Source organism: Cavia porcellus, unplaced genomic scaffold (assembly GCF_034190915.1).
Source record: "Cavia porcellus strain 051 isolate PalLab524CR breed Dunkin Hartley unplaced genomic scaffold, mCavPor4.1 scaffold_16, whole genome shotgun sequence".
Classification (NCBI taxonomy): domain Eukaryota; kingdom Metazoa; phylum Chordata; class Mammalia; order Rodentia; family Caviidae; genus Cavia; species Cavia porcellus.
In genome coordinates, this window is record NW_026947499.1 from 56,402,606 (window position 1) to 56,413,579 (window position 10,974).

The 10,974-nt window shown below is 49.0% G+C and overlaps 1 protein-coding gene and 1 long non-coding RNA gene across 4 annotated transcripts; one reads left to right on the forward strand and one right to left on the reverse strand.

The window, feature by feature from the left end:
* Positions 1-447: 447 nt before the first annotated feature.
* Positions 448-6,173, reverse strand: LOC111753940 (uncharacterized). Of its 2 annotated transcripts, XR_002788709.2 has the most exons (5): positions 5,828-6,173; positions 5,178-5,255; positions 4,449-4,898; positions 4,193-4,238; positions 448-1,626 (listed from the first exon to the last, which is right to left on the reverse strand). It is a non-coding gene; the product is annotated as an uncharacterized LOC111753940 (long non-coding RNA). The 2 variants fall into 2 exon arrangements; XR_002788708.2 differs by lacking the exon at positions 4,193-4,238.
* A 238-nt stretch (positions 6,174-6,411) lies between these two features.
* Positions 6,412-9,809, forward strand: Cdipt (CDP-diacylglycerol--inositol 3-phosphatidyltransferase). Of its 2 annotated transcripts, XM_003477865.5 has the most exons (6): positions 6,533-6,971; positions 7,065-7,199; positions 8,011-8,164; positions 8,426-8,507; positions 8,908-8,989; positions 9,147-9,809. In XM_003477865.5, exons 1-6 carry the CDS (start codon positions 6,929-6,931, stop codon positions 9,290-9,292), a joined length of 642 nt encoding a protein of 213 aa, XP_003477913.2. In that variant the 5' UTR covers positions 6,533-6,928; the 3' UTR covers positions 9,293-9,809. The 2 variants fall into 2 exon arrangements, with proteins under 2 accessions (XP_023416590.1, XP_003477913.2); XM_023560822.2 differs by lacking the exon at positions 9,147-9,809 and having other exon boundaries at positions 6,412-6,971; positions 8,426-8,508; positions 8,892-8,989.
* Positions 9,810-10,974: the final 1,165 nt, after the last annotated feature.

The window sequence follows — 10,974 nt, forward strand, 5'->3', positions numbered from 1 at the left end:
ATTAACTCCTCAGCCAGCCCAATTTATATTGCTTAAAGCCAACTGAAGGGAAAAGAAATAACCTAGCCAGCTCTGCACATATCAATACATGGAGCTAGGTGCTCCTCTGTTCAAGGAGAGTCCTAAGGGTGCTTCCCCACAGGCAACCAGCTTTCAATTTATTTCATAGACAATTTATGTAAAAGCCCACCTCCTTTTGAGAATTTTTGTTTAGATTCAAATGTTCCATTCTCCACCACCCAATTTTTTGGCACCTGCTCCTACACAAGTTCAATAAACTTTTGAACATTGTAAGCAATTTGCAGCTGGAGATTGAACCTAACGACTTCACATGGGCCAAGGACTCCACTACTGAGCTACACCCTCAGTTCAATTTATAGCCTATTTATTTAAAAAGTATCTCTTTGAATGAACTAATTTTTACTTAACATAAAATGATATATTAAAGTCCAACTGAACATGTTTAATACAGTGATGGGGTGCTCAAAAGGGGGAGAGTTTAGGAGAACATGAGGCAAATCGATTTTCATAATAGTTTAAGCTTCTTTTTTGTTTTTTGAGACAGGATCCCACTATGTATTCCAGGCTGGCCTTAAAGTCACTATGTTACCCAGGCTAGCCCACACTTATAATCATCCTACCTCAGCCTCTGAACTCTGGGATCACAGGTTTTCACCATCATACCCACTTTTAAATTCATTTTCAATCTAGCACTATGTTAAGCACTTTGTATGTAATAGGGTTTTGTTTTGTAGTACTAGGGATTGAACGCAGCAAGTACTGAGCTACATCTCAGCACCCCACCCTTTTTTCAAAGTGTTTTTTATTTTGAGTCAGGGACTAAGTTACCAGACTGGCCTTAAACTTGACATCCTCCTGCTTCAGCCTCCCAAGTGGGATTACAGGTAGGCAGTCCTTTTGGCACCAACCACAAGTGCTCTGTGAAATCAGGTCAATTTAGTATCCTCACTTTTTGGATGAGGAAGCTGAGGTTCAGAGAGTAAACTGACATCCTCAGGTGGCCCAAATAAGTGACCCAGGCCACTGCAATGAAAATGCCATGAGGCCTTGTGACTGACTTCCGGCTAGTGATGAGAGTGATACATTCTCCTAGATACGAAGCCCCAAGGACCTTCCTCCTCAGAGCAAGAGGCTATGGCTCAGGGCCCTTGGCACCAACCACAAAGGCCACCACTGCTCCTCAGAAGCAAGAGTGAGTCCTCCCAGATATCACAACCCTAAACAGGATGGTGTTAGTGTTTGGCTGAGAAGCTGGGTTTAGGTCCATGAGCTGGCCTCCGCCACTAGGTGATAGATCACTGCCTGAGAGAAAGCCATTCCTATAATGTGCCCACATCCAGCATTCGCATCAGGAAAGAAAGGGGGCTCATCCTCCTCCCACATCTCCATCCCAGAGGAGCCACACCAGAGTACCAGTTGGAGGTGCTGGTGGGGCTTCCCCAGTTCTTTATTGAAGCCTTTTCTTCTTGGTGGAGCCTTTACTGGCTGAGTGGAGTCACACAATGGTTCTGGAAGACTCTTCAGAGGTGACACTGCTCAAGACCAGGAGTTCCTCTCAAAATGAAGTGTTTAATGAGTTGCAAAAGGGGCCTCTTGAGGCATGTTCTAGAGAGACAAAATTGGGGAGGGCATAAGAGGCCAAGGGCAGTACCAAGAGGGATGCTGGGAAGTGCTCCCCAGAAGAGAGTTAGAGCATGTTGATGCTTTGGACCTAAGGTTCATATGTTATCCTTCCATTCTTCACCCACCCATCCGATCTATGCAGCACCTATCCACCATTCTGCATCTAGCCAGCTCTCCATCCACTCTCATTCTTCTTCCATCCAACCCAGCACTCATCCATGTATCTGCACATCATATCCCAACCACCCTTCCACTCATCCATCCCCCTATACCTCATCATCTACCCAGCCACTCCTCTCTCTTCTATCTAGTCACACATCCTCCCCAACTTAACTTGCTTGACAGCAAGGATTCCATTTTGCTCACACTAGCTCTAGCCCACAGAGCCAGCACCTAGCAGGTCTTTAACACACAGTCAATGAACAGGTCCATTTATCCATTCACCCACCTACCCACCACCCCATGTACTCACTCATTGCCCCCCCTAATATTTTTTACTAACTATAATGCCCCACAAATTAAGGAGTGATTAGAGATTAATAGGCCTCTGATTTTCTTTTCTTTTTCCTTCCTTCCTTTCTGTGTGCAGCTGAGGATTGAAACCAGGGCCATGGACGCATTAGTGCTCCACCACTGAAGTACATCTCCAGAAATATCTTTTTTTTTTTTTTTTTTTTTGTCTTTCTCCTTTTTATTGGTACCAGGGATCGAACTCACGACTGCCTGCTTGCAAGGCAGGTGCTTATGCCGCTGAGCTAAATCCCCAACCCCCAGAAATATCTTTTTAAATTTATGAGATAGAGTCTTTCTTGGATGAGAAAGGCAAAGTCTCCTGGGATCATGGAGAGCTGGCAGGTGAACCAGGGGAAGATGTTTACTAAGGACACAATCCTCAACCAAATGTTACTTGGGGAAGGACAGTTAGGGTCTTCATAAAACATGACAGATGGAGAGAAGGGCAGAACTTGCATAATGCTAACTACCAAATTAACAACAGATAAGTTGTTAAGGCCCAGGGCTTTTCTGCTGTTTTAAGCTGTTTCTAATACCATCCCAGTTGAGGGAGATCAAATGTTCAAAAGATACTACACAAAGTCAGCTCCGTGAGGACAAGGATAATGGCTTATTCTCAGCTGTATTTTGTCCCAGGTGTTGGCAATGAATACTTGAAGCAGTGGCCCAAGGAGACAAATGACTATCACCATGGCTTGGTAAGCCTCGCACATCATGAAACATTCAATAAGCATGTGTTGGCTGTCAATTCCTGCTCTGCCTACCTCTTGAGCCACAACCCCTCACATGGAGGGGCTCCTCAGGACACAACTTCAGCAATGCCTTCTTTTTTCCTGTACCTAAACCCTGCAGGGCACGAACACACTCCCCTTCCAATCCCAATTCCCTCAGGATGACTTCCAGATCCTATCACTAGCCTAGAATCCACACTGCTGACTGTCTACAGGGCATTTCCACCTGAGATTCCATAAACACATGTATGTCTAAAGGCAGAACACAAAACAAGGAGAGCAGTTATAAGTAAAGAGGTCTGAGAGATGGCGCAGGGAATCACATGGGTGCTTGTAAACACCAGAGGACAGAAGCTTTTGTTTCGAGATAGTAAGTTACTATTAAAGTCTGCATAAGTCCAAAAACTGGAAGGCTGGGAATACAGCTCAGAGGCACAGCACCTGCCTAGCAAGCACAAGGTCCTGAGTTCAATTCCCAGTACAAAAAAATAATGTCAAAAAACTGGAATTACTTGATACTCCCACCCTGCCATTTCTAATTGGTTCCCTTTCCCCCATCTCTGCCATAACTGTGACAGGCCATGACCTAACTAGCTTGTAAATGATCTTTCTGCCTCCAGTCTTTTTCCCTTTCCCACTGACCACCAAAGTGGCAGATATAAAATTCCCACCTTCCTTGCTCAGACTCTTTAGTGACTTTTCACCATGAGGAAAATGTCTACGGATTGTCACAGGGAACACACAACTCTCTCCTGATTAGTCCCCGTCTACCCTGTCTACATCCTCCAGCAGTTAAGCTCTTGGGCTCCCCATTCTGTCCATCCTGGATGCAAACTCATACATAACATCTTGTGCTTACTCTGCTAAGACTTATCTCTGGGCCTTTGCTTATGAAACCCCTACTGCTTAGAATATCTGGAAAACTATTTCCTAACTGTCACTTCCTTCAGGAAGTTCCATGATTTCCTTTCCTGCCCCATGCAAGGTTTAGATACAAATTGTAGTTTTTTTTTTTTTTTTTCTTTGCAGTTCTGGGGATGGAACCCAGGGCTTCATGCATGCTAAGTACATGTTCTATGACTGAGCTATGCCCCAGTACAGGTAGTCTCATTATTTGCATTTCTATTATGGACACTCACCCATATTATATTGTAACTGATCATCCACTTACCTTTTCTCATACTAAAGTTATTCAAGGCCTGAAACTATTTCATTTATTTCTATTTCCTAGCCTCCTCCAATAGGCAATGGCAAGTTGTGCAAACTCCCAAAGTCGGGCTAACATGGAATTGCCTTGTGTGTACCTTTTCATGAGATGTCAGGAGATGTGCCTTGGTGCAACTATGGTTTCTGTTGGAGTTGGCAACGGAAGAAGAGAAGGAAGAAGGCTAAGAACTCTGAATGCGAGGACCAGACAACAGTATAAACTGCATAGCTCCACCCCCCATAATCTCACCCCACACCACCCTGCTGGGATGTTGTTAAGCCCTCACTTTCTCCCCTACAGGCTCCTCCTCCTTCTCCCAGGACAAAGAGCATCTTCCCTGAAACATCACTTACTCAGCAGGTGTCAGTGCCTGGAGTCTTGGTGAAGAAGGCTGGAAGAGAGCCCTAGTCTGAGAAATGACTCTTTCTTAAGCCAGAAAGACATAGGACTGGGGCAGAAGAGGGCAAGGAGATTCCTGGCCACAGGGAGGAGTCAGTACTGGGTTAGTGGGGAAGGGGTGCAGTGCCCTCAGCTGGCTCAGAGATGGGAGGCATGGACAGGTTCCTGGAGAGGTCAGCTGTGGATGAAAGGGGATCAAAGACTGGAACTACGCATGCAGCAGGGTCTCTAAACACTGTGGTCCTGAGTAGTCCATGTTTGGAAATCTGAGTCCCTTGGTCTTTTGTCTGCTTTTTCTTGAGGGGCTCAGGGTACATGTGGCAGGAAGCAATAAACAAGGCCTCTTCTGTGAGTTCAGCGCTGATTCGAGTCAGGGATTCTTCAGAACGAGATACTGAAGGCTTCTGGGAAAAGAGAAGCAGATGGGTTCAGCCTGGGAATTCTACTCAGTCTGGGAGTCCTAGATTTGGGAACTCTTATGCTGGAGATGAGAAGTCTGGCATTAAAGGGTTGAGGCTTGAGATTTGTTCCAAAGACCCTGGATCTTGGGGGAGCAATGAGTGGGGGACCCCAGGACCTAAAGGTTAAGTATCAGGACTAGAGTCTCAGTGCTGGTGGTGCAGACCAAGGTCTGGGTGCTTTGCTTGGCAGCTCATCTCAGCACACTCCCAGCCAGTGCTCACCCGCCTTCCACTCAAGGTCCGTGCAGCCTCGGGTGGCCAGCTGTCTTCCTCCTTCTTGGCAGAAGTGGATGCCATGCCCTGGGAACAAAGCCTGTTATCAGCCTGAGGAACCACTCCCTCCCTCAGAACCAATGTGTCACCATTCTTCCAGGTCAGGTTAATTGAAGCCATTAGATAAAATGGTCCACTCTCCAAAATAATAATAATAATAATAATAATAATGATAATAATAATAATTTTGAGCCAAGCTTGGTGGTGGCTGCCTGTAACTCTAGCATTTAAGAGGCTGAGGCATGGGGCCAGGTATATATCTTGACACAAGTGCCTGCCTGGCAAGCCCAAGGTCCTGAGTTTGATTCCAGATACCAAAGGGGCGGGGGGGGGGGGGGAGGCTGAGGCAATGTAACAATGCTCTTGGTGAAATCTTTTTTTAAAAAATCACAAATTCGAGGCCACCCTGGGTTATTATAGCAAACCCCTATCTCATCCCCCACCACTTCCACCCATTGTTGGGCGGTTGTCCTTTTTTCCCCCTTGGTAAGGCGGGCTTCCACAAAAACGCCCTCCTCTATTTCACCACGGAAGCCTTTTTCTTCCTTCTTCCCCCCATGGCTTATCCCAAGCAAGGCAGCCTGCTTGCCGCTGCCCACCCTCAGCAGATGGGTAGAAATCTTGGGACCCTAGAAAGGAAGGGAGAAGAGGTCTAAGGGCCCCTATTTCGGGTCACAGGGGATGGGAAATAGGAGTCTGGGGGTAAGGCTGGAAAGAGGGGGAGCCAGGACGGTGCTGCTCCTGGTTCTTCTGAAAATCTTAATGTTTGCGAAGCTTCTGCAGCCGTTGCTAGGAGATTAGAGGTTCTAGAACCAGAGACGAAAGCATTATTCTGGCGTGCCCCGTTCAGTCCTCCAGCCTCCCCTCCTGGTTCCTTCTGGGGCAGGGGGGTAACCACTACGCTGGAGGTTTAAATTAGGAAGGATGACGCAGGGTGGAGCCTGATCCCTAATCTTCCCACCACTAGGGTGCTCCTAGAAGCAAGGACACCGCCCTCCACAGCTCTGCAGCCTCTCTAGCCACCACTTCCCGCCCCGACCAGCGAGAGCAAAGGCGGCCAGAGCCTCAGCGCGTCGGGAAGGAAAATGTGGACTGTACTAAATCTCCTAATGTACAAGGGGGATGAAGACTCAGGAGGGCGGACTCTTACAGCCTTCTCTTCATCTCCAGCAAGTTTTACACTCTGTAAAAAGGACGGTAGAACTACTTATGCAAGGCTCTTCCATTACACCTTTTTCAGCTCTTTTCTTGGCTCTGCGCTGGCAGTATCTGCTCCCTCCCCCCCAACCTTTGCACTTTGGTACGAGCGGATGCTAAGAGGTCGAGGGAGGACGAGGAAAAAGGAAGCAGGCAGATTTTAAAGGGGACGCAGACTTTTTATTTTTTTTAAAGCGGCTTTTTCCAATTTTGCAACAACAGGCCCTGAAGAGTAGGTTTCCAGAAGCGGAGCACAGCTGAAGCAGCAGGCATCTCTGCTGCTAGCCACGGGCTGGGCAGAGGCGTGAGATTGCCTATCCGAAGGGTGGGGTGCACTTGCCGCTGAACTCCACGCTCCAGCCGGCTGCGGAGTTGATCATCTGGGTCCGGGCAGGGACAGTGGGGTTCAGAGTGCGCAGGTCGGAGGGTGAAGCTACGCAAGTAGGGTTGAGACAGAGCTGGTACCTACTGAGCGGGCCGCGGACGGCAAAGAGGCCGCCGCGATGCCAGAAGAAAACATCTTCCTGTTTGTGCCTAACCTCATCGGTGAGTGCTGCCTGCAGCCCCGGGTCGAATGGGAGGGCGAGGGGTTCAGGCAGGCTCCCTGATCCTGCCCTGTCTCCTTTGTCCCATTCCAAGGTTATGCCCGGATTGTCTTCGCCCTCATTTCTTTTTACTTCATGCCTTGCTGCCCTCTCACGGCCTCGTCCTTCTACCTGCTCAGCGGTCTTTTGGACGCTGTGGATGGACACGCAGCTCGAGCCCTTAATCAAGGTAACAGATGGCTCGCCCCGTCAGCACTGGGGCTTGACAATCCCTTGCCCCTTCTCCCTGACCACTCGGGACTAAGAAGTCCTTCCCATCTCTGTAGAAAGCAGAACCGAATCATTTAGTTTTGTAGCAAAAGGAATTTAAGCTTGCTCCAGAGAATTCCCTGCTTGTGAGAGGAAGACCAAGATCAAAGGTGGCCTTGGCATTGGTAGAGACCTCTGATTAATTCATTCAACAGGTGTTTACTGAGACCTACTGTGTGGTAGGCACAAACAGTAGGATTCCAAAAGGCAGGCTGAGAGATAGGGGAGGAGGGTTGATTGATTCATTAATCCTATGCCCAGACCCACCTTTTAAGACTTCCCCTAGCTGGGTGTGGTGGCACTTGCCTGTTCAAGGCCAGCCTGGGTTACATAGAGACCCTGTCTCAAAAACAAACAAACAAAAACTCCTTAATTATGCTTGGTTTGTTTTGGTTTGGTTTTTTGTACCAGCAATCAAACTCGGGACCTTGCATTTGCCAGCAGGCAGTGTGCCACTGAGCTATGTCGCCAGCCCAATTCTGCTTGCTTGTCTTGTCTGGAGCCTGGGTCCTGAGGTTGAGTTGAAGACATTCCCCCCTCCTCTCTCCCCCATGGTTCCCTTCACACTCATTCCATGTCTCAGTGAGCTTTGCACCGTTCTCACACCCTACTGACAGCAGCATCTTGTCTTCCCTGGGTAGTGCATGATGGACATTTTCAGTCTGCTTTTAGACTGTGTAAGAGTACTGTCCCCAACAACTCCTTCCTACCTAATAGTCCCTGTTTTCCAGGAACCCGGTTTGGGGCCATGCTGGACATGCTGACGGACCGTTGCTCCACCATGTGTCTGTTAGTCAACCTGGCCCTGCTGTACCCTCGGGCCACCCTTCTCTTCCAGCTCAGCATGAGCCTGGATGTGGCCAGTCACTGGCTACACCTGCACAGGTCTGCCTTGGTTCTGGGTACTGAGCACTGCAGTGAGGAGGGTGTGTGGGACTGGCCTCAGGCTTCTCTGGTTGTCCCCTTTTAGGTTCTGCTTTGCTGAACAATCATGGGCCAGCTGTCCCCCTCAGTCATGTTTACAGTGGGGTTGAACAGTTCCTCGGCCCCTTCTGGCTGGATAGTCTGGGCTTCCAAGTGATGTGAGGACCAGATGGGTATTAGTGGTAATGAACACTCGGGAATCCTCTCTGTTTTCTCTCAAAGTTCTGTGGTGCGAGGCAGTGAGAGTCACAAGATGATTGACCTGTCCGGGAATCCCGTGCTCCGGATCTACTATACCTCCAGGGTGAGCCCTTCCTGTCCTTCCCCCTCCTCTCAGCTGTTATGTGGGAAGTCCTTGCTGAACCCTGATGCCAGATCTACAGAGGGCATTGTGAAGTGGAAAATAAGGGAGGACTGTGGGGATTGGTGGGGAGGACGGGTGTGAGTCTTCCAGAGGAGCTAAGGAGTCAGTGCTGCCCAATGGGAGGAACTGAGGATGGAAGGAGGAGAGGAGGGAGAGAGAGAAACCAGAGAGGTGTGTGTGAGGATGCAGAATGTGGCCTTTAATCTGAGATCCTGGGCAGCCTCTGGAAGGAGTTTTACAAAGGCGGGTGATCTGTGGAGCTGGGTGCGCCCTCAGCAGTGCGGGGCAGGGCAGGGGCAATGGCCTGCCTCCTGTTCAACGGTCTGTGCTCTTTATGCAGCCTGCTCTCTTCACACTGTGTGCTGGAAATGAGCTCTTCTACTGCCTCCTCTACCTGTTCAATTTCTCTGAGGGACCATTAGGTAGGAGAGGAGGGGCTGGCCAGGAGATGGGAGGGGGGTCCTGCCCTGCATTGCCCTGCCCTGTCCCTGCGCTGACTGCGCTGACCTACCAAGGAGGTAAAGCCTTAGAGTCTGGGTCCCTCAGGCTCATTCTCCGCATACACTGTCGCTCCCACAGTGGGATCTGTCGGGCTTTTCCACATGGGCCTCTGGATCACTGCCCCCATTGCCTTGCTCAAGTCTGTCATCAGTGTCATCCACCTGATCACTGCTGCCCGGAACATGGCTGCCCTGGATGCAGCAGACCGTGCCAGGAAGAAGTGACCCTGGAAGCTCCAGCCCTCACTGGCCTGGTGTCTCACAGCACCACCTGGCTCCCGTCCCCCTCCTAGGAGGCCCCAGTCTCACATCTTCCTGTGTTGTGTTCTCCACCCTGTGGACAGGGTCCGCCTGTCTCCGGTATTGTCACCATGTCTGTAATCCTGTAGGCCCATCCCTGGGGTCCCCAAGGACCTGGGCTACAAATGAGGAAGGCTGCTGAGAGGCCCCACCCCTACAGCTGGGGCTCCTAGATACCAGGAGTCCTCTCTAAAGAATGGGCACCGCCACACCCGCTGGGGCTTGGCCTTGGGCCCCACCCAGCCTGCGACTTTAAGGACACTTGGGTGGCGGAGATAATATAGGAGTTGGCTTCCCAAAAGACAGAGGAGTCAGACCTCTACTCCTGGACGGACAAAGCCTGGGGCACCATGCCCAAGAGGGAAGGGGTTGTTGGTCTCCCCATCTGGTCTGCCTCAGCCCCGGAAGCCTCCATAATAAAGACAGGAGCTTCAGTCTTGTAGATGTGGTTTTCTTCTAAACAATTTGGGGTCAGGGTGGGGGTTGAGGGGAGTGTAGAGAAAAAGGGAAATCTCTCTGCTCAGTTTTCTTGCTGGCTGCTTCCTGTCACATTGTACAATGACACCTCACAGAGAGGCCCTTCCTGCTGCCCAAGCTCATGCTGCACTTCTCTGCCCACCTGCTTCGTCTGCTTTTATTTGTATTCTGGATATTTTCTCCCTCCAGGATAATGTACATTTGGGGAAGGCACAGACTTTTCTTCTTCCTTTCTCTGTGTAGAATTAACACCTTAACCTGGCATACAGTAGGTGTTTAATAAATATTCCTGAAAATATCAGTTGGTTTCTCAGTGGGATCCTGAGACCTATTGGATTGTTCTTTCATTTTTTAAGTTTTTATAATGGTATTAGGGATTGAACTGAGGGCCTTCACTCAGCTATATTGTCAGCACTTTAAAAAAAAAAAAAGATTTTTTTTTTTTTTTTTTTAGATGGGCTCTTGCTAAGTTACCCAGACTGGGCTCAAACTTGTGACCCTCCTGCCTCAGCCTCCAGCGTGCTAGGCTTATAGGTATGCACCACACCTGACAGAATAGTTCTTAAAATGTTTCTAGTTGGACCTTTGAGACAGAATCTCCATAAATGGGCCAAGATGTCTGTAATTTTGATAAACTTCATGTGGTTCTTCCCAGTGACACTCATGTTCCTTCTTAAAAAACATTTCTGGAGCTGGGCATGGTGTCCCACTCCTGTAATTCCAAAACTCGGGAGGCTGAGGCAGGAGGATTGGCCACTTTGAGGCCAGCCTGCACTATAAAGTGAGACTCTGCCTCCAAAAAAGAAACTGGGGAGAGGGCAGCTGTTATCTACCACATACTAGCCCTACCACCTGAGTTGTTCTTCTGTCCTGTGCCAAATAACTTTGTTTTTGTTTTGGTGGAGGGGGATTGAACACTGTTGTGCAAACACTGTACCACTGAACCACTTCCCCAGGCACTAGGTAATTTTTAAAACTACAATGGATCTACCATATGCAAGATCCTATACTAGAGTTCTTGGCAAACATTACTCATTTCATTCTCATAATAGCTCAGACAGGTGGTCAGAGTAGGCTCTTGGGTCTTGGAAAACTGAAATTTACCAGGTGTATACTGGGCCCAAGCCCTG

What these genes read in the sequence shown, in the direction of transcription:
- Cdipt (XM_003477865.5), top strand. Translation starts at nt 6,929, where the DNA reads ATGCCAGAAGAAAACATCTTCCTGTTTGTGCCTAACCTCATCG. An exon ending in GTTTGTGCCTAACCTCATCG is followed by an intron (nt 6,972 to 7,064) that starts GTGAGTGCTGCC and finishes TCCCATTCCAAG; the next exon opens with GTTATGCCCGGATTGTCTTC. An exon ending in GGATCTACTATACCTCCAGG is followed by an intron (nt 8,508 to 8,907) that starts GTGAGCCCTTCC and finishes CTCTTTATGCAG; the next exon opens with CCTGCTCTCTTCACACTGTG.